The sequence below is a fragment of the Pezoporus flaviventris genome, unplaced genomic scaffold (assembly GCF_033815535.1).
Source record: "Pezoporus flaviventris isolate CSIRO_AGI_PZ_B2104156 unplaced genomic scaffold, CSIRO_AGI_Pfla_v1 ptg000023l, whole genome shotgun sequence".
Classification (NCBI taxonomy): domain Eukaryota; kingdom Metazoa; phylum Chordata; class Aves; order Psittaciformes; family Psittacidae; genus Pezoporus; species Pezoporus flaviventris.
The window spans coordinates 5,665,756-5,687,727 of record NW_026892571.1 but is presented as its reverse complement, the minus strand read 5'-3'; the positions used below and the strand labels follow the sequence as shown (position 1 = coordinate 5,687,727).

Sequence of the window (21,972 nt, the reverse complement as noted above, 5' to 3'; positions counted from 1 at the left end):
TCGCAGCCGAGCTGAGCATGTGTGCGGCGGTGGGCGCTGCGCAACAGGTTGGCGTGGCTCGGCGGGAAGCGGGGCTCCCGGCCGCACGCTGCGGCCAAGCAGAACGGGCTTCACAGCTCGTCCTGGCCAGAAAAGTGCTCTGCAACCGGCCGGGGACGGCGGGTGCTGCTTGGGGACGAGCCCTCACGGTGCCGAGGGCCACCCCAGCATCTCCATCTGAGAGCGCTAAGGCCCTTGGCAGGGCCAGGCTGCAGAGCCAGCGAGCTGGCAGGGAGCGTTGGCTCTCCTCGCACACAGAGAGGCACCGGGGGAAGCGACACCCCTGGAGGACGCGGTCCCCAGGCCTCTCCGGAGGTCCCATGGGGCCAGCCGAGGTAGCAGAGCTTGCGAGGGCACGGCAAGGGCAGCCGGAGCTCGCAGGTGCTTTTGGGAGCTCACAAGTGCTCTGTGCTCCCCCAGTGCCGACGGTGCAATAAAAGCGTGATTCACCAAGGTGTGACGGGAGGGGACAGTCGCTTTTCCAGGCCACAGTGCCTGGAAATGCATGGGCAGGGCTGCGGGAGCCATTGCTGGGTTGGGAGCCCGGCTTGGTTTGGGGGGTGCGCAGAGGGGTGTGCAGGGCCCCCCATGGGCTTGCTCCCACCCCTTAGCACAGCGGGATGAAAAACGAGTGAAGACATAGATAAGAGCAGCGGGGAGACCCGTCCCACACGCGAGTGGGTAAGGAATGGAGGGGTCCGGGGGGTGAAAAGGTCCGGGGGGCTGCGAGACCCCTCGTTCTCCACCACCACGAGGCCGGCAGCCCCGGCGCTGAAACGGCTCTACCCGGCCCCCGGTGCCCGCTCGCCCCGGTCCGCCTGGACTCGGGATCTGATAAGGAGCCGGAGCTCCACCTCCCCGCGGTGGTGGCGGGAGGCGGAGGCAGCGGCGGGGGGGGGGAGACTGGAAGGGGCCGTGCCTGCGCTGCGCTTCCCTTGCACATCCTCACACACACCGAGGGACGGAGGCGGGCACGGACGGAGCTGCCCACCGGGGCTGCTTCCAGCCCTGCCGCCGCCGCTCCGCCGAGGAGCCGCAGCCCCGGCCCGGGAAAGGGGGGCGGTTCCCACGGGACGTTTATATTTTTGTGTTCCCCTTTTTTTTTTCCTTTTTTTAATTTATTTTTTTAAATTTGATTTTCATCCGTGGATAACGATCGAGAGGAGCCGGGGAGGGGGGGGGGTGTGCGGGGAGCCCGGTCCCGGCGGGGAGGAGGCGATGCAGACGCCGCTGGATCAGCGTGCAAGGGGCCGGCACGGAGCGCAGCGCTGTCCGCATCCAAGTAAGAGCTGCGGTAGGGCCGGGAGCTGCAGCCCGCGACCGCGGTGAGCTGCGGAACCCTGCGGAGCTGTACGGGATGCCCCGGGCGGGACCCCGCCGCTGTGCGGGAGCGCGGAGCCGGGCGGCGTTGGGAGCATCCCGCGTCCCTCCGCGCTCCTCCGCGCCGGGCAGCGCGGGCGGCGGCTCCCGGTTCCCGGTCCCGCCCGGCTCTGCCACTTGTTGTGCGGCGCGGGCAGGGCGGGCGGCGGGGGGTGCCTGTGGGTGCGCGGCTGTGGCGGAGCGAGAGCGTGGTTCGTGGTTTGGGTGGGTTTTTGCCCGTCGGGGGTGGCTCTGGGGGGGTATCCCCGTTCCTGCCACCCCCGGCTGTGTGTCCCCCCCTTCCTGCCACCCCCGGCTGTGTGTTCCCCCCTTCCTGCCACCCGGGTGTGAGCGCGGCTCGGGCGCGCTGTGCGTGGGAACCGGAGAAGTTGCGGCGAGCTGGGAGCGGGGCTCCGTGTGTCCGTGCGGGAGGAGCGGGGTGAAGGGGTCTGGCTGTTGTGCACGCCCGTTTGCGTGTGCCCTGGGGGCGATGGGGTAGAGGGGAGGTGCGTGTCGAGGCTGCGGTTGTGTGTTGGGGTGCGCTGCCGGAGCGGGGTGTCTGTGCGAGTGAAATCCCGGTTTCCGCCGCCGGTGCGCGGGGCTGGGTGCGGAGCCGGTGCCGGGAGAGCGGCTCCCGCGGTGTTTTCCCGCGGTGTCCGTGCGGGGCTGGCGGGAGAAGCCCCGTTTCATCCCCCCGGGCTCGGCGGGGAGCGGCGGAGCGGGGCGCTGCCATCCGCGGGAGCCTCAGCCCGGGCCGCTCCGCCGGGCGGCCGCGGAGCCGTTCCCGGCCTCCCTGCATCCCTTCCTCCATCCTCTGTGCCCCCTCCCCAGCCGCTCCCTGCGGCCCTGCCGGGGTGTTTCAGGCCCGCGGCATTTTTTCCTTCCCCCAGAACCCCCGTCCGTTCTGGGAAGGCAGCAGGAGGGGACAGGAGGCCGGAGGAGCTATGGGGGACCCCCGGGGTGGGAGGATGGAGGCTGCCAGCCCGGGGAGGCTCTGACAGGTCTCTTGCCTCGCTGTCTGCCGGAGTTGGGCAGGAGGAGGGACGGCCTCGGATTTCGCCCTCTTTTCATCCCTGTGCGGCTTCTAAGTGATGGTTTGGGGGGGGGTAAAGCTGCCCACAAGCGAGTGGGGTTCCCCATCACCGGGTGCTCCGGCTTGGGGCGCTTGGGCCCAGGCTGTGTAAATGCCGAGCAGCCGCAGTGGCAGCCGGAGCCTAAGGAAACCGTGGGACGTGCCATGAAATGCACAGATTCAGCCTATCTGTGCCTGCAAAGCAGGACTGAGCATCGGTGGCCGTTTTTTGGACAATATGGTCCTTGATCCCAACCCCGTGCCTGGAGTGAAGCCGTGATTTGCATTTGCTGCTTGCTCGGATGTTGCTCCAGCTCTAACATCCAGCTCCGAGTGTCAGAGCAGAGCTTGGGGGGGGGGGGGGGGGGGGGTATGTGTGAGTGTGTGTGTGGGGATTGGGGGATTAGGACTTGTGTGCTCAGTACAGGGTTTGGATGGACTTGTAAGCATGGCTCCGAGCCACGCAATCAGCCGTTGGGAGCAGTAAGAGGGTGGACTTTGGTGCCCGTTCCCGGAGCGGTGCTGCCTTCTGTGGAACGGTGCCAAGGGGCTGTGGGAATCGCAGGCAGCACAAGCTTGTTCAAGCAGTTGCTTCAGTTCTCGGCGCTTTATAACCTCTCTCTCATTAGGACTTGGGTTGTTTTGGGAGGTGGATGGCTGAATTCTGTCGGATTTTGCATGCCACTGTCCTCTGAGAGCTTCCCAGTCATGCATTAAGCAGCGTGACTAACGCCTCTCTCATGTGGTTCAGTCTCTCTCACACTCTCCCCGTAGGGAGAATTGTGTGTGCGGAGGAATAGTTGTTTTGGGAGGGGTTTTGAGTTTTGTGCTCCGTGCTCTGCCAGCAAGTCGGGAAAAAAGGTGCCTGGCACCAGAGAAGAAAGTGTGGGATGGTCCTTAGATCCCATGGGAAAATAGCCCGATGCCTTGGACCAGCCCCTGGGAAGCCTCTGTCTCCTGCACAGACGTGCTTTTCCCCGGTGGTGGAGCCTTCCTCCTCCTCCTCCTCACGCCCAGCTCTGGGCTCTCACGTCTGCGCTGTGTCATTCGCACCCTTAGGCGCTGAGCAGGATTCCTCACCCAGTGAACCAGGGCCCCTCACACCCCTTGTGGGGTGATGGTCCCGCTCTGGTCCCCAGCCCCTCTCTTCCTCCCTTGAAGGTTTCCTTCACCTGTGGGAATGAGGCTCAGGTTCAGGCTCCAGCCCATTTTGGAGCAGAAAACATAGGTGCTGGGCACCTTTGGGTGACTCCCTTCCCTCTCCAAGGCCAGCACAGGCGTTCCCAGTTTCCGGCTCTCAGTCAGGGCTCTGTGAGGCATTGCACTGGGTCGGGAACTTTCACATTTACCTGCGATCTTCCACCTCACACCAAGGCTTAGTCAGGATAACGCTAACGTCATCGACAGTCATGGCCCAGCCTAGTGCAAACAGGCTTGTGCAAACAGTCGGAGATGGGCGCGGGTGCTGCTCCCAGATGGGGTGTCCTTTGGGACCCCCTTCCCAGCATCTGGGGCTGCCCGTCTTCCCCATCTCCCCATGCTCACTGCTCCACATGTCCAAAGGGAGCACAGGCGTGATGAAGCTCAGTGTGGGTTTAGCCACCCTGTGAAGGCAACTGTAGGGGTCTGGTGTGAGCACACACGTGTGCTGCTTGCAGACACGCGTGTGACCCAGCCGGGGCACGCACACAGTGTAAGTACCCCTGTGTGGGGTGACATCACCCGAATGCACACCCGGTGGCAGCAGGGACATGCGCACATGGTCCCCCCACGCAGGCACACGCGTTGCTCGGTGCACACACACGTGCAGGAGTGCAAGCTTGTGTCTGGTGCACACGCTGCCCTGGTGCAGGCATGGATGTGCTCCATGCACACGTGTGGCTTGCTTGCATGCCCTGCTACTGCACATGTGGGCACATGTGTGCCTTTTCCTACAGACACCCAATAGTGCACACGAGTACATGCAGGCAGTGCACACGCATGTGTATGTACATGTGTTGCCGGGGTTTGACTGTACAAAGAGGGGCGTTGTATTTCTGCTCAACTTCTTACCTCCTCCATGCTCAGCCCTGTGTGGGAATGGAATAGTCCTGATTTCCTCTTCCCTTCCTCCTGTGGATGTACATCTCTGGGCTGGTTTGGACAGCTGTGCATGCTCTCAGCGAGGTGGGAATACCTCTTCCCTGCATGAAGCGTAGGACAAGGGAGCAGAGTCAAGCTAGGCTTCAGGACCATAGTTTCATCTCCAGAAAGAGATGTGTTTTCACCTGTGGAGGGAGATCTCCTCTCTTCTGTGCCGCTGATGAGGCACTAATCATAGAATCCCGGACTGGTTTGGGTTGGAAAGGACTTTAAATCTCATCCAGTTCCAATTGCTTGCCACGGGCAGGGACACCTGCCCCTAGAGCAGCTTGCTCCAAGCCCCTGCGTCCAACCTGGCCTTGAACACTGCCAGGGATGGGGCACTTGTCCATGGGGAAGCGGAGGGGTGGAGGGACTGGGAGACGCTGGCTTGCGGGAAATACTGGGGTGGACAGTGCAGGATGCACCACTTGTTGAGGATCTGTACAACACCCGCATCACCAGGGATTAGGCACTTGCTATGTGGCACCATGGAGGGGAGATGGCAGAGGAGCGCTCACCCATCCCACAGACCTGGTGCAGAGGATGGAGAGAGGAAGAGATGGGAGTGGTGAGAGGGTGGTGGTGCTGGGGGGCCATGGCAGATGCTTCTGGCTGTTGATTTTGGGGCACCCAACCCCTGTGATGTTGGGGTGCTGGTGAGCTGGGCTGCACCCTTCACGCTCACAGCTCAGCGCCTGGACCCTGCATGTGCATTCCCAGAGCAGAAAGCAGGGGACAGGAAAGCTGGTGGCCAAGCACGGCAGCAGACAGGGGCTGGGTGACAGGGCCTGTGGCTTGGCGCAGAAGGGGCTGGCAGTGGCTCTGCAGTGTGTGCACACTGTGAGGAAGTTTCCAGTGGCTGGGTGCCTGCGGTGCAGCGTGTGCAGTGTGTGTCTCTGCAATGCAGGGGGGCAGAACGTCTGCCACTGCCTCTGCAGCAGCGGGGTGTGCACCCAGTGCGTGTGTGTGCAGTGTCCCAGTCTGGAGTGGGAGGAATGGGAAGGAACAGTGTGTCTGCAGTGAGCGAAGGGAACAGCGTTTGCTGGCGCAGGGTGTGGGGTTGCCTAGTGACTGTGCAGCAGAGGGGAGATGCTGTGCCTGCCGTTGCAGCGTGCTGGGGCTGTGCAGTGCCGCTGCTCAGCGGGGAGGCACAGGGTCTGCTCTGGGGGGTCTGCACTGCAGGGTGGGCAGTGAGTCTGTGCCCCTCTAATACATGGGTGGGCAGTGCTCCTCTTCCTGCGAGGAGCACAGGCAGATGGCAGTGCCCTGCATGCAGTGCAGGAGTGATGAATCTCGGGGCTCCTGCATCCCTGCAGTGCTGGATGGGTGGTGGCTTCGTATCTCGCAGTGCGAGGCTGGCAGTGCTGCTGTACTGGCAGTGCAGGGAGGGCAGTGCTGCTCTCTCCATGCCGTGGCAGTGCCCTGTGCCCCTGCAGTGATGGATGGGTGGTATTCCTGCAGTGCAAGCAGTGCCATGAATCACTGCAGTGATGGACGGGAGGTAGCCCTGCATCTCTGCATTACTCCATGTCCCTGCAGCGATGGATGGGAGGCAGCCCTGCATCCCTGCAGTGCCCAGTGTCCCTACAGTACTGGATGGGTGGCATCCCTGCAGTGTCCCATGTCCCTGCAGTGCTGGATGGGCAGCATCCAGCTGCAGAACCAGGCAGCATACCGGCAGAGCCCCTGCTCCCCTTTGGGATCTCCTGTTTCCACAGGGCTGGCAGATGGGTGCCGTGCCTCTGTGTCCCCGCCGTGCGTGGCAGGCAGTGTCCCTGCAGTGCGTGGCACACAATGCTCCTGTGTTCCTGTGGTGAGAAGCTGTCTCGGAGCCTGGCTGGCTCCCATCGGGTTGCTGGCAGGGCTGTGTGCAGTCCACCCTGTCAGTGTGCCTCGTTGGGTGTAATTACAGCCTGTGTGGTGATGAAGAGGCTGGACAGTGGCAGGAGTGGTTTCCTGTCACTTGCAGGAAGCCAAGGCTGGGGTTTCAATGATGGGGTTGCTCACCCGAGCAGGGCGTTGCAGAAAGTTTGCAAGCCAGGACCAGTCCTCCAGGGCACTTGTGTGCGGAGGCTGCCAGGGGACCACTGCTGGGGCCGGCTCTGCCAGCCCCTTCTCTCTGGGGGCTGCTCTGGGGCCACGCACCCAAAAAGTGATGCCAGGGAAACTGGCTGGGGCAGAGTGCTCCTGGGTCTGCCTAACGTCTGGTGTCTGTGTCTCCTTGCAGCTCCCCTGCAGCGCAGGATGAAACCGCTGGCATCCTGCCTGGGCCTGTGGCTCCTCTTCCAGCTCCCTTCTCTGGTCTCTGGGACACGTGTGGTCTACAGAGTGCAGGAGGAACAACCCCCCAACACCCTCATAGGGAGCCTGGCCTCCGACTACGGCTTCCCAGACGTGGGGCACCTCTACAAGCTGGAAGTGGGGGCTCCATACCTACGTGTGGATGGCAAGACTGGGGACATCTACACTACAGAGACCTCCATCGACCGGGAGAGCTTGCGTGAGTGCCAGCACCTCCTGCCTGGAGAGCCCTGCTTCCTGGAGTTCGAAGTGTCCATCACTGACCTGATCCAGAACAGCGGCCCACGCCTGCTCGAGGGGCAGATAGAGGTGCTCGATATCAATGACAACACCCCCAACTTTGCCTCGCCTGTTCTCACCCTCTCCATCCCTGAAAACACCAATATTGGGACGCTCTTCCCCATCCCCCTGGCCATGGACCGGGACTCTGGCCCCAATGGTGTTGCCTCCTACGAGCTGACGGCTGGTCCAGAGGCGCAGGAGCTCTTCGGGCTGCAGGTGGCAGAGGATCAGGATGAGAAGCAGCCACAGCTGATCGTCATGGGGAACCTGGACCGGGAGCAGTGGGACTCCTATGATCTGACCATCAAGGTGCAGGATGGAGGCAACCCACCGCGGGCGAGCAGTGCCCTGCTTCGCATCACCATCCTGGACATGAATGACAACGCGCCCAAGTTCGAGAAGGCCCTGTATGAGGCAGAGCTATCTGAAAACAGCCCTGTGGGGCACTCGGTCCTGCAGGTGAGTGCAGGGGCTTTCTTCTCCCCAGCTCCCCTCCTGCCTGGCTGCAGCAGGGACAACCCAGGGAGCATTTATAGAGCCGCTTGCTGCCATGGTTCCTCAAGGGAGGGCTGCAAGTCATAGGAGCCCGGTGTCACTGGTGGGCAGGCGGGTCCCTGGGATGTCACATCTAAAATGAGGGTGTAAGGGATGCATGGGAAGGTGCAGGACACATCCGAGGGGCAGCAGCAGGGTGGCGGGTGTGCAGGAGCAAGGCTCCGGGTTACAGAGAGGGCTGGGACCTGAGGTCCATGGGGAGCCTGGCTTCATGCCAGACCCATCTCAATGCTGCCTGCAGACAAGACATAGACCCTTTCATAAGTTGCATTCTCTTGGCCTCTCCATGGAGACTGAGGCGTGCACAGGAGATGGGGGGCAGGCAGCATCCCTGCTGCCTGTCTGGGGGGGCTGCCCATGGCTCTGGGGGTGCCTTGCTGTCTGCAGGGGACAGGGTCTCTGCCCCGACTCAGGCAGCAGTGCAAACTGGCCCAGGGAGCCCAAAGGGATGGATCGTGGTGGATTTGGCTTGGAGGGGACACTGAGATGATAGTAGCCGACATGTGTTTATCTGCAGCTGCCATCTTAATAAGCGGAGCGCGGCCAGCTCTCATCTGCTTGCTAATTCTGATGCGAATGTTTTAAGAATTCATTTTTCACTGTTAAGAGAATGGAAGTTGGAAGCAGATAAGGGAGCTGCATGGCCAGGAGGAGAATGGGCTGAGCTGCCGCTTGCTGCCATTGCTCAGCTTTTATCTTTCAGGGGGAAAATGACTTCCGCCTTTTTTGTGAGTGGAGGTAAAAGGTGGAATTTACATTTAACAACTTTTCGTTCTTCCATCCAAATCTGCTGAGCAAGATAAAGGCAGAGCAGCAAATGGTGCAGAGAAGAGGCTGCTCGGAGAGCCGATTAAGGAGGCAAATGTTAGACAAACCTCATCTTCTTTAGAAAGCAAATAATAGGTGTAAAGGCAGGTTTATGCGAATGCAGAGCTTCTGATGGACAGGCAGGGACTGCTGGTGCCTTGCAGCACTCAGGCAGCCCCAGTCCCTTCTTGGCTGCACCCCTGCATGCTGAGATGGAGCTGCTGCAGCTCTGCACATCCTCTCCTCCCTAACCTCAACCAGGCAGCTCCTTGAGCTCCCCTTTGGGGACGGTTTTGTGGTCCCTCCCTGCTGCTGCTGGGTCGCACGGCACGGGTTCCGGAGGATTCCCTGCATGCCGGAGCTGGCCGGGAAGGGAGCATGGCCAACCGGCCCAGCCGGTTTCACAGGAAGAGCAAGGAGAAGGCTCCTTGCCGGAGGGCCGCTCCCAGCTGCTCTGCCGGTCCCAGGCTCTTTGCCCCATAGTCCTTGGCCCCAGAAGAGGAAATCCTGGTTTCCCCCCCAACCCCGCAGCCATCCCCAAAGGAAGCCGCGGCGGGAAGCGTGGTGTTTTGTGGAGGGGCTCACGTCACCATGCCCTCTGCTCATCATTTCTCCCTCCATCCTGCAGGTGAAAGCCAACGACTCAGACCAGGGTGCCAATGCTGAGATTGACTACTCCTTCCACCAAGCCTCAGACATGGTGCGGCGGCTGCTGCGACTGGACCGCACCACAGGGCTCATCACTGTGCAGGGACCCATCGACCGCGAGGATGTCAACATCCTCAAGTTCTCCGTCATGGCCAAGGACAAGGGGGCCAACCCCAAAAGCGCCCGCACGCAGGTGGTGGTCACCATCAAGGACATGAATGACAACGCACCCTCCATAGAGATTCGGGGTATAGGGCTCGTCACCCACCAGGATGGCATGGCCAACATCTCGGAGGACGTGCCAGTAGAGACAGCAGTAGCTCTGGTACAAGTGTCCGACCGAGATGAGGGTGAAAACGCAGTGGTGACCTGCGTGGTGGCGGGTGATGTCCCATTCCAGCTGCGGCAGGCTAGTGAAACAGGGAGCGACAGCAAGAAGAAATACTTTCTACAGACCACCACACCACTGGACTATGAGTCCGTGAAGGAGTACACCATTGAGATTGTGGCGGTGGACTCGGGGAACCCGCCCCTCTCCAGCACCAACTCTTTGAAGGTGCAGGTGATGGATGTCAATGACAACGCACCCGTCTTCAGCCAGAGCTTCACTGAGGTGGCCTTCCCCGAGAACAATGAGCCCGACGACCTGGTGATGGAAGTGAGTGCCAGCGATGCTGACAGTGGCTCCAATGCCAAGCTAGTGTACTCCTTGGTGACTGACCCCTCCTCCAAGGGATCCTTTGCCATTGACCCTGACTCTGGGGAGATCCGGGTGAAGGCGGTGCTGGACCGAGAGCAGCGGGAGCGTTACGAGTTCTTGGTGGTGGCAGCAGACAAGGGCAGCCCCAGCCTCAAGGGCACAGCATCTGTGGCCGTCAACGTCATGGACAGGAATGACAACGACCCCAAGTTCATGCTGAGCGGCTACAACTTCTCAGTGATGGAGAACATGCCACCCCTCAGCCCTGTGGGCATGGTGACGGTGATCGATGCTGACAAAGGAGAAAATGCCCGCATCCAGCTGTCAGTGGAGCAAGACAACGGGGATTTTGTCATCCAGAATGGCACTGGCACCATTCTCTCCAGCATCTCTTTTGACCGGGAACAGCAGAGCACGTACACTTTCCGACTCAAGGCAGTAGATGGTGGGGATCCTCCCAGGTCTGCCTATGTGGGGGTGACCATCAACGTCTTGGATGAGAATGATAATGCCCCCTTCATCACTTCACCCTCCAATGCCACCTACAAACATATCCTGCCCCACACCAGCCCTGGCCAGCAGGTGAGCAAGGTGAAGGCGGAAGACATTGACTCTGGTGTCAATGCAGAGCTAATCTACAGCATCACAGGAGGCAACCCCTTCGAGCTCTTCCAGATCTCCCCACACAGTGGGGACATCACCCTGGAGAAGGAGATCCTGCGCAAGCACCATGGCCTGCATCGCCTGGTTGTGCGCGTCAATGACAAGGGCAAGCCCTCGCGGCACGGCACGGCGCTGGTGCACTTCTATGTCAATGAGACGCTGGCCAACCGCACACTGCTGGACACGCTGGTGGGGCACAGCCTGGACACCCCACTCGACATTGACATTGCTGGAGACCCCGAATATGAGCGCAGCAAGCAGCGAAGCAACATCCTCTTCGGAGTCATAGCCGGCATCGTCGCTGTCACCCTGGTCATTGTGCTGGTCGTCCTGGTGCGCTACTGCCGGCAGCGGGAGGCCAAGAGCGGCTACCAGGCGGGCAAGAAGGAGACCAAGGACCTGTATGCACCCAAGCAGGCCAGCAAGAGCAGTAAGAGCAAGAACAAGGTGAAGAAGAGCAAGTCTCCAAAGCCACCCAAGCCCACAGAGGATGAGGAGGAGACGGGGCTGCAGAAATCGCTCAAGTTCAACCTCATGAACGACTCTGTCAGTGACAGCCCCCGAATCCACCTGCCCCTCAACTACCCTCCAGGCAGCCCGGACCTGGGTCGCCACTACCGCTCCAACTCGCCGCTGCCCTCCATCCAGCTGCAGCCTCAGTCACCCTCTGCCTCCAAGAAGCACCAAGTGGTGCAGGACCTGCCGGCCACCAACACCTTTGTTGGCACTGGGGACAACAACTCGACGGGCTCCGAGCAGTACTCGGACTACAGCTACCGCACCAACCCCCAGAAATACACCAACAAGCAGGTAGGAGAGCTCATCCTGCGGCCGGCAGCGGCCCCCCCGCTGCACCGGGGAGCCATCTGGACAGAGGTGTGGGAGTGAGCCTGGACTGGCCCCCAGCCCTGCATGCGTGGCCCGGGGGGGCTGGCTGAGGACTGCCCTGGAGCTGAGCCGCGGAGCCTGGTCATGGGATGGGGAAGGGATGGGGATGGTGAGGGGGAGGCCAAAATCTGTCAGAGCCCTTGTCAAAGCGCCCGGGGCTGGGTCCTGGTGGCGCTGCCTGGGTGATGGTGATGCGAAGGGCACTGCATGTGTGTGCCTCTGCATGTGGGGCTCTGGGGAGGGAATCCCACCTGAATCCCTTTGGGGACCGGTTCTAAGAGCACCAAGGAGGGCAGTGCCCACCCTCCCGTCTGTCCATCTGCTTGGGCTGGCTTGTGGGGAGGGCAGACTGGTCCTGCTCCCATCACAGCTCTGGGCAGGCAGTTTCCGGCCGTGCCCCTATCCAAGGAGCGGTGAGGAAGGCACTAGCCTCGCTGTTGCCAACCCGGCTCCACTGGTGTGGCCGAACCTTTCACCATCCCTGCACAAAGCCGCCCAAAAGGGAGTTCTGCACCCGCTGCGGCTGCCCAGGCAGGTGGGGCTGGGTGGAGGAGCAAAGCTCTGCCTTTTTCCCAGGCTCCGGCTCTGGCTTCCCCAGGGCTTGGGCCCTCTGCCATAGCCAGCGAGGTGAAAACCAGGCTTCCCTTAGCGAGCATTGGGCCCGGAGCTATGGCTCTGTGGGAGCCGTGCTGCAAAGAGGGAGTGCGGATCCGGGCGGTCGGGATGCTTCCTCCAGGCAGGATAGGTCTGGCCGTGTGCTGGGGCCGGGTCTGTGCTAGGGGCTGGAGGAGCGGGGCACTGGGGTCTCTGCTGCGTGCTGCGCTCGGGTCACTGCTCTTGGTCTAGTCAGGGTCTTGGCTGCGTGCGGGGCAGGGAAGAGGTAGGTCTGGGCTGCGGACTGGGAAGGGCTGCTCGCTGGTGTGCACTGGAGCTTGGAGCTGTCCCAGGAGGTCGTGGGATGAGCCCAGAGCTTGCAGGGCCCTCTTCTCTTGGGCTGTTTGGCCAGTTAGCTTGCACCGCGTTTCTGCTTTGGCGCCTGTCGGGTCTATTCTTAACTAAGCTAGGGATGGAGAGGGGGAATGAGTGCCTGTGGCTTTGCCTTCTTCCTGGGTTCCTGTGGGTGAGGACCACCCCTTCCATTCCCCCACCATGCTGTATCCTTTGTGCCCTATGGAGACCCCTTCTCCCTTCTTTGTATCCCGGTGAGCGGCAGGCTGGGCTCCTGCCGTGGGGCTGAGCTCAGCTGCCCTGTTGGAATTGACTTCAATAAAGTTTTCTATTTTTGACCAGTTGTGCCTTATTTTCCCTGCTGCCCCTGAAGATGCTTTTTCTCCCAGCAATCTCCCAGCCGTATTTTCCCACATCCTCAGTCACTGAAGTACCCAGGCCCTGCAGCACCCAGAGGTGATGCTCATGTGGGCCAGTCATCTCCACAAGCCCTCCACTGTGCCCCAGTGTGGCCAGTCCAGAGGCCTCATGGTGCTGACCCCCTTCATCAGATTGACGTCTCTCATCTCCAGTCACTGCTTTGCCACCTAAGGAGGCAGCTTCCTCCAGGACATGGTTCACAATGCATGCATGTACATACACCCATGTGTGGACATGGAGGCAGTCTGAGCCATGGACCATCCCGCCCAGCTTTCATCCACCCCAACATCCCCCTTCACAGCTTCTGCTGGTTCATCCCCACATCCTTTTGAGACCCACCCATGTCCCAGCGCATGGAGGAGCAGATCCCTGCCTGGCTGGCATGACCCACATCCTGCTGTGAGGGTTGGAAGATGCCTCTCGCCCGCCGCAGTGCTGGAATGAGGATGCACGCAGTTGCAGATGGAGCCTGGGTGCGTCAGCAGTGCCGGGGGGGGGGGGAAGCACCCAAAGCAGGGTGCTCCCCCACCCCGGAATGCCATGGGCACCCTTGCACAAAGCAGAGGTGCTCCCTTGCTCCCAGGCAAGCTTGCTGGCGGCGGTGGGGCTGTGGGAGGGCCATGGAGCCACGCTCGCCATGAAGATGGCTCTGCCCCTCCTGCGGGCAGGTTGGGGGTGATGCTGCTGCCCTGGGGCTTGTCAGGCTTTTGTCTTCAGTGGGCTGGAGGGAGGATGGATCCCCATAGCTGCACATCACGCCTTCCCCGGGCCCTGAAGCCAAGTATCGCAACTCATGGACCCCATTCCCCAGACACCCCTTCCTCTTTCTCATGGTTTTTCTCTCAAGCTGGGGCAGACACCCCTGCACCCATCACACCAGCTTCACCTCTTCCCCAGGGGCTCCAAAAGGCCGCACCAGGCTGCTGGAGAAAGAGGAGCTCTGGCGCTGGGAGAGATTAGATCATCCGGGGAAACCAGTGGTTCTGGCTTCGGTGGTTTCAGCCCTGTGCCAGCCTTGGCTCTCACAGCCTCCTAGTTTGTTTTGCTAACAGCATAAGGTTTTATCTTGAACCATCCAGGAAGTGTCTGGGCCTCCTAGGCAGGCAGGGCTGGGACCTGCGGGGAGATGCTATGGCTGCAGAGGAGGAAAGGAGACACCAGCAACCACCCAAATAACTAGTCCCTGCAGGGCTGGGCAGGGCAGTCTGGGGGCTTGGCTCAGCCTTGCTATCTGCTTCCCTTTGGGAGCTTTCAGAGAGACGTTTCCCTTCCTTCCTTGTCCTCAGCAGCTCTTTGGTGAACCTGGGGCAAGAACGCGTGGGGAGAGGCTCTTTCTTCTGCCCTTCTCCCAGGCTCTGTCCTTTGGGGCTGTTTTATACCGAGGAGGGATCTGCTTCACCCTTTCCCAACTGCACAAACCCAGCCTGCCCCGGGTCCTCAGAGCCCCCCACCATCCGAGAAGCTGCTGGAGTGGTGTTAACTCCAGCGTGCTGCTGCGAGCTCAGCAGAGGTGCCTGCACCTGCCTGCAGGCTCAGGAGCACAGTGCAGTATTAATTACTCTCTGCAGGGGGGGGATAAGAGGGATATTGTAACTGTAATGGGCAGAACTGAAATTGTCTTGTCTCAGAATTTAGCTTAGAGCCTCCATAAATTACAGGTTTAGGTGTTGGCAGATGTCTGGGAAAGGCTCCCACCGTCCTGGGTCAGTGGATTTTCTCAAGGTCGTTCACGTGGAATGAGCTGATAAATGGATCCAGCAACGAGCTGCAGATGGAGCTGAGGGATCATGGGGGACCTGCCCTGGTTTCCCCCAGTTTCAGGTAGATGCTGTGCTGAGAGCAGCTCCCAGGCACTACACAGCAGCTCCTGATCCTGGGATCAAGCGGACAGAGCTGTAGCTCTGGCGTGTGGAGACCAAAGGAGGGAGCGTGTAGGTGAGGTCCCAGGGGCTGAGTTCTCTCTGTGCTGGAAAGTGGCCGGGCTCTGCAGAACAGCTGAGAGTGTTTGTGAGCATCAGTGGGGTGCTTGAGGAAGCTGGGGGAGCGTGAGGAAGAGTGAGGAGTGGGTCATACAGTGCTGGCTTCTGGGGGGTTGGTGAGGATGCAGAGAACCCCATGAGCAAGGCAGGAATGTGCAGTGGCTCCTGCAGGTCTGTGTTGGGGAACTTTGCTTTATGGCAGGGAGGGTGCCTGTGCCTGTGGGAGCACCGTGGGGCATCGAAGAGCTTCAGCCACGGGAGATGAGCCACAACCTGTCCTAGGAGGAGGTGGCAGCGGGGTGTGTGCAGCCTGTACTGTGGGAGGGGGCATGGGGGATGCACAGCGGGAGGGGGCACGGGGTGATGTGCAAGCTGTAGTGTGTGGAGTGGTGGCAGTAGTGTGTATGCAGCCTGTATGCAGTGGGAGGTGTACATTGGGCAGGTGATGAGTCCTCCATAAGCAGTGTGTGTGTCTGCAGGGAGGCAGTGGTGTTTACTGTCCCTGTACCACTGGGGAGAGCATCTGGGCTGTCCTGCCTCACAGTCCCTAGCCCTACAGCACTTGGGACCTCATCCTTTGCTCCCTTGAAGCCTCACCCAGCCTGTGCTGCCTGCCTGGGGCTCCTCACATTGGGCAGGGCTGCTGGGTGAACTGTAGCTTTTGCCACTTCCCCTCCTCCCACCCTGCTGTGCCAAATGCTGCTCATTCCTCCCTGCCCTCCTCTTCCTCTTGCTTCTCAGACCCCCAGGCTCTCCCCTGCCTGATGCCCTTGGAGCCAGTGTTGGTCTGTGCTGAACACCGGCTTCCCCAGCTTAGATCTGGGGGAGTTCTTCCCCCTCCCTTTTCTGTCACAGCTGTGTCTGCTCCTCCATCCCTCTCTGCTGATCCCTCCCTCCTCAGGCAGTGACCACCCTTTTCCCCATCACTTTCCCCTCCCCACCAGCCTCTCTGACCGCTGTCCCCGCCGCAGAGAGATGCTGAGTGCGGGCCGAGGCCGCGGATCCCTGTGGATGAAAGCGCTGGCTGTGCGGGCCAGGCTGTGCTCATTGATATTCCCAGCACTGCTCTGCCCGCTCGGCCGGGCTCTCAGCTGCAGTGCACAGAGCAGCCTGGAGCAGTGCCCAGCCCTGCAGCCTGCTGAATCCGTCACCCAAACCCAGGGTAAAACACAGCAGGGTGTTTCCCTGCGCTCCTTGTGGTCCCTCTGCCCGGAGAGCAGGCAGGAGGCTGTGGATGGGGTGACGGGTGGGGTGTTCCCGGGTGAGGACAGAGCTGGGGTGTGTTGGGATGGGATGGAGAGGAGGCTGGGGTAATGAGGGGGTGCATGATGTAGGGCAGGGTGGGGTGCTGTTGGGGGAGCATGAGGGGACACAGCAGCTCTATCCCTGGGAACTGTGTCAGCTCAAGGTGGGGATGGCAGCTCTGGGAGGGTGTGGGGTAGCGGTGAAGAGATGGATGCTCTGTGCTTATGGGTGCTCTGTGCTTGTGTCCCCTGAGCTGATGTCCACCCAGGATCTCTGTGCAAGAGCTCATTGGAGACTCTGTGCATGGGCTGACTCATGTGGGGCTGGGGTGGCTCACAAGGAGCAGGAGCTCCTCTTAATGGTTCCTGGGGTCCTGGACTTTCAGCCCCTGTGGTTCGCTGCCAAATCTGTTTCTTGCTGGCATGTTCTTTTGAAGGCTGCCCATAGAGCTGAGCCCTGTGCCAAGCCCGAAGCTCCTTCCTCCCCCTCCACCCTTCATCCCCACGCATACCTGTTGGGTGAGAGCACCTACGCATGAAACCTTGGGCACAACCCATCTTCATGGGAGAGTTGTGCTCCTACGCACTTCCCTGCGTGCCAGTCCATCCAAGCTGCAGTTACACAACCCAGGCTCTGCTCCTGGGAGAAACCAAGATGGTCGATGGAGATTGCTCCATGAGGAACTCTCCCCCTGGCCCCTTCTCCTTCAATGGCCCAGGAAGCCCACAGCCTGTTTGGTTGAGGCAGAAGTGGGTTGAGCATGGGTGAGGAGGAGCCTGGCTGCAGGGGCACGGGCCACCTCTGGTACCTTGGTCCCCCTCTTGTCACTTCTGACAATGGCTGCAGCATCCACAAATCCATCCTGGATGAAGGTGTCTTGGTTTCACCTCTGGGAGCCAGGGTCACCTGTGACTTGGACACACTCAGCCTTCCCCCAGTAGGTCCTCTCTTGACACTGTCTTCTTCTGTCTAACTTTCTGGAGGTCTCGGTGTGTACCCTTGAGGACCCGTTTTCCCTATCCCACCAGTAGCATAGGTTTCTTACCCTAGTGGGGTTCCTGTCTCAACCCAGCAGTTGAGAGCACAAGAGGAAAAGGAGGTCAGATAAGTGAACAGAAAGAAAACAACTCCCAAGGATCCCTTAAAAACATCTCCTGGTTGTTTTGCATCAATGTCTTCCCGTGCTGTCAGCTGTTTACTTTGGTCCCTCAGATGCTCACAGGAAGAGTGGGTGGGAGGGTAGGTTTGTGACAGTGACCTGCTAGGAGGGTAGGAGAAAGCTATGGCGTAAGTTATTTACATCCATTCCGGCATTCACAGCCGTGCCCTGTGGATCCTGCCCAAAGATGCCCTTGCCCCAGGAGGTAAACATCCTTCTGAGCACCTCCACTAGCAAAATACCTGCTTCACGATCATCTATCTAAATGTGGCATCTAAACTAGATAAATGGGGCAGTGCTGGTCTTGATGGGCTTCATCAACACTGTCTTTAGAAGCCATCACTTCGGGTGGGCAGCAAATCCCCCCTTCTCCCTTGGAGATAATCCTGTTCTGAAGCAAAGTAGTCAGAGTGCCCTGATTTAGCTCCTCTGAGACACCTCCAAAGGCCCCAGCAACCTGAAAGCCTGGAGCTATTTAGCTCCCACGTGGCCTGGTTTTCACATGCTCCAAGCTCCCCCATGCTCTTGAGCAGCTGCAAAGCTGCTGCTGGGAAACTCTGAGAGATATCCATCCATCCCTGCTGGGGGGGGAGCTCCTTGTCTGAGCCCCGGACTGAGATCCTGCTCTAAATGTCTTGCTAATGTGGTGTCTGATGTTCCTCTTACACTAATCTGTTAATCTTTCTGCTTCTTCATCAAAAGCACTCCAGCCCAGAAGAAAGCCAAATCAGTATTTCAGATGTTTGAAGAGCTCTTCGTTATTATTCAGGCTGGGCAAGACCTTTTGGGGTGTTGTGATTCAAGGCCCTGGGAGTGCCTGGAGGAGCTTGGGCTGTTTTTTTTCTTCCAAGGATTTCAAGGAGATCACAGTTCGTTAGGGACTATTGGGATGTGCACTGCCTGGAGAAGACAGTGCAGAAACATTCTCTAATGCTCAGGAAATCCTTCTTGAGCCATGATCTGCAATGTCTGGCCCAAGGACTTGACAGTTCACCCAGGATTTGAGGACAGGCTAAAAGAAAGCTGTCCTTAACTCATCCATACCCGGGGTCCTGTGCCAGAAAGAGTGGTAATGCCAGCCCAGTGCTGGCAGACAAGTGGCTTTAGAAAGCCTTACGGTATTCCTTGTCTTACCTGTTTGATCCCTCCAGATGAAGGCTTGTCTTACCCAATATCCTCATTCATCATTATGTGCAGGTTGGTTGCAGCCCACTAAAGCGAAGGCTCTAGAGCATGGTTGTGCACGGACTCATGGAATAGACACAATTCCATGTCCATGAAGGAAAAGCTTTGCCCTTTGCCAGTGGAAATGGAGGTGGGTAGAAAACAGGCTTGACATGAGAGGAAAATTTTCTATTTGAAAACAAATCAGCAAGAACTGGCAATTTTCTTTCTGTTGTGGCTCAAGGAAATCCACGGATACAGATGTTAAAAATCTATTTCCGAATAATTTCTAAAGGCATGATTCTCACTGACCTTTTGAATTTAGCTTCATAATGAATACTTGGCTTGAATGCTGAAGGGAAAATTACCTTTGCAAGAGCATCACTTTTTTGTTCTTACATGTCAGCAAAGATATCCCCCCTGCCCCAACTTAGAAACAAGAAACTTGCTTGAAAAATGATCTGATTTTAACAAATCGACATTTTTTTCCATGCAAAGTCTGCCACTGAAGCATTCCTGGTTCTTTGAGTCCTGAGTCTATGGCTTGGGACCCCCTGCTCTCCCTGGAGCTTTCAATACTATTTGTCGGCTCCACTGGGTGCAACTGGGAGCCAGATTAGCTCATTATTTTCCCAGCATTATTGTCCCACTCTCCAGCTGCTGGATTCCTCAAGGGCTTTATTCAAGTGTTACTCCCAGTACTGGAACCCTTTTTCTCCCTGGGATCTTCAGATGGTTTTAATGTGGTTATGAGACCACCTTCTGTGTCCCGAGCAATTTCCATTCCATCCCAGCTATCTACAAAATGGCTCTATTATCAGCTTGAAGGTGATAGACATTTTGGGACACCACGGTCAGTCCAATTTAGACATTATTCCATAAAGATTATAACCCCTTTAGATTTTATGATTCATCCTTCAGATGATTTATTTTCGTATTTTCCTTTCCAGTCTTCATTTCAACCAAAGAAAAGCCAAATTGCACATCCTTGATGGGCTCAGAGCTCTGATAGGCACAGAGGTTAGGCAATCTCTGTCCTCAGGCTGTCTAAATGGGTTTCTAATTGCGTTAGATCCTGCTATGAGTTAGATAAATTCGATCTGACCAGGCAGGTTGGCACCGGGCTTTGGCGGCTTCTTTGAGCATCATGCAAATTTCAGTAGGCTTCAGGGCACCCATGTGGAGTCAGCCCACATTTTACCCAGATTTATTCATTAAATAGTGCCTCGGGATCTGCTGTCCATTTTAGGATGGCTGCTCTGCTATCATTATTTCAGCAGGACTTGCAGCACCTCTCTTCTTGTCTGCAAGGTCAGCACTTGCTAATGGCCAGCGCTGGATGCCATGCAAAGGGCCACTTAGAAGAGTGAGCAATTGCTTTTCACATAATACCTGGCTTGGGAGGTGTGATTCCCATGGAGTCCTCTGCGTCTTTCCTCCAGTTATGGATTCCTTTTGTAGCTTCGTTTGTGAGCAGTGAAACATCTAAAGGGTTGTTGGGAGCAACCCTCGCTTCAGACACTGGGATAGGGATGGACACAAGGGTTCGTGGGCAGAGAACAGCCATTAAAGAAGCCCTCATTAACATAGAATCACTTGGGTTGGGATGGACCTTAATGCTCATCCAGTTCCAACCCCCTGCCGTGAACAGAGACACCTTTCACTAGACCAGGTTACTCAAACATCAGATGGACCGGAACGGCCATCCCTGTTGCTAATGTGCCTTCTGCAACCACAGGAGCTGTCAGGAGGTGACCCCAGCACATCACCAGACTGGCAGATCAGAAAGCTGGGCCTTTAGGTCTGCTATTGGTCATGTCCAGAGCTGGCAGTGCTTGTTTGGAGACACTACCTTCAGTGAGGGAATTTTGGGAAGGTCTGAATGGTTCTTTTGAATGCAGGAGGTGCATAGAGCACACCTTTGCTTAGGGCTGGTTCTATCACCCTTCATTGTTAGTGCTGGCTGGAGCTCCAGGAAGGGAGTTGTCCTGCCTGGTTGCTCCATCCTTCCTTTGTCCAAAGCAGACAGAGTCCCTGGTACCCATTCTCTTGCTCTACATAAGCTCTTTCCTCAATTCCTTCATGTTGTGCTAAAAAGGAGCAAGTACTGCTGGGAACCGCAGCTCTGCCGTGGTTTGGTCCACTTTAAGAATAGTTAACCCTTACGCCTCTGAACATCTGGACCTGGCAATGCTGTGGCAAGGCAGGGAGGTACCTGTGGGGCAGACAGGATTCCCAGACCATGAAGAGGACCAGAGGGAGAAGCACAGCCCTTAAGGAGCAGAGGGTTACAGTAGGTGCCAGGAGGATGATGCCAAGCCGGGGTGGGATTTGTCTTTTGCTGCTCACTGCTCTCCCTCATCGCGCTGCTCTGCCTGGTGCCACGTATCACTGTGAGCTCTTTACATCACGTGCAGGTGATGCAGGTCTGGCAGCCCCAGGTATGAGGGTGAGTGCAGGAGAAATGAGGGATGTTTTTGGGGAGATTTCTTCTCCAAATGTCAGTGCATGGCTGGTTGGTGTCCTGCTGGGGTAGCACAGGGAATCACTGGAAGAGCAATCTGCTCTGAGTCCTTCTTCACCCCCAAACACCAGCAGAAGCTGTTGCTCTGATGAGCTGTAAAATGGTCGACTGCTATGGGCACAAGCTTGTGTCCGGTTTCCTAGAGCCAGAGCGTTGCCCTGGATGGCTTTTGGCAATTCATGTCCAGCTTTCCTTGCGGCTTGCCCTGGTTTCCATGGGCATAATATTCCCGTCCACCTCCTGCTCTGAAGCCTGTGTTGCATTGCGCTGGAGCTGTGCTCCTCTCCAGACATGACACTAGCAAATAAAATCATTCCCACATGCAGCAAAGCCTCCCTGCGTGAGAAGTGTAGCCTGCGGGCACGATCTCTGGGCTTATCTTTCGGGTTCTTTTGCAGTAAGCAGGGATGTTGCGTAGCTCCAGGTTGGTTTGTAAAAGAGAAGGGCTCATGAATGAATCTGGAGTTGACTAACTCATGGGCTACAATGGCTCCCTTGTCACTTATTTTTATATTCTGGGCATTTGGTCCGACATTGCCTTTCACTTGCAGCCCTGTGAGTTGCTGCATTGTGGCGGCTGTTGGGGAAGCAAGCTCCTTTGGCAGCTGGCTGAAAGGCCGTTGAGGCTTCTGGCATGTGGGGAGGCGCAGGAGCAATTGGAAGCTGCCAGATGAGCCCATTAGCTGTGGATCCTGCTTTTGGATCAGCAGTTAATGGCATTGAAATATCAACATTGTAGTTATCAATGTTGATATTTCCACCACTCCCGCGTTCATCGATGCTCAGGAGGGGAGCAGAGCAGCTCATCTCCATGGGGTCTGTTGTTCTGCACCATTCTTGATGGCAGAAAAAGTGTGCCTGGGGTGGATTTTAAGGTTTCCTTTGTGAACAGCACAATTTCAGGCCTGTCAGATGGGGACCAGCATCTCCTGCTGCTCGACCCATGTTGCCTGCACAAGGGGTGATGCTGTGTGTTTGTGGGGAGCTGGTGCAACACCCGCAGCCCTGATACTTCATAGCGCTGCTGTCATTTAGGCTGTTTGTTTTCCCTGGGTTTAGCAAGGAGAATCATCTTGGTGCAGGTCTCCATGAGAC

At 58.0% G+C, this 21,972-nt stretch overlaps 1 protein-coding gene across 3 annotated transcripts in view; it reads left to right on the top strand.

The window, feature by feature from the left end:
- The first annotated feature begins 925 nt into the window (after positions 1-925).
- PCDH1 (protocadherin 1) overlaps positions 926-21,972 on the top strand; it is a 52,197-nt gene continuing 31,150 nt past the window's right edge. For 2 of the 3 annotated variants that reach the window (XM_061456472.1, XM_061456473.1), the window contains exons 1-3: positions 927-1,321; positions 6,822-7,636; positions 9,168-11,360. In XM_061456472.1, the coding sequence (XP_061312456.1) occupies positions 1,258-1,321; positions 6,822-7,636; positions 9,168-11,360 (3,072 nt within the window). In that variant the 5' untranslated portion in view covers positions 927-1,257. Of the gene's footprint in view, positions 1,322-6,821; positions 7,637-9,167; positions 11,361-21,972 lie in introns of all 3 variants that reach the window. The other variant, XM_061456474.1, reaches the window with a different exon arrangement.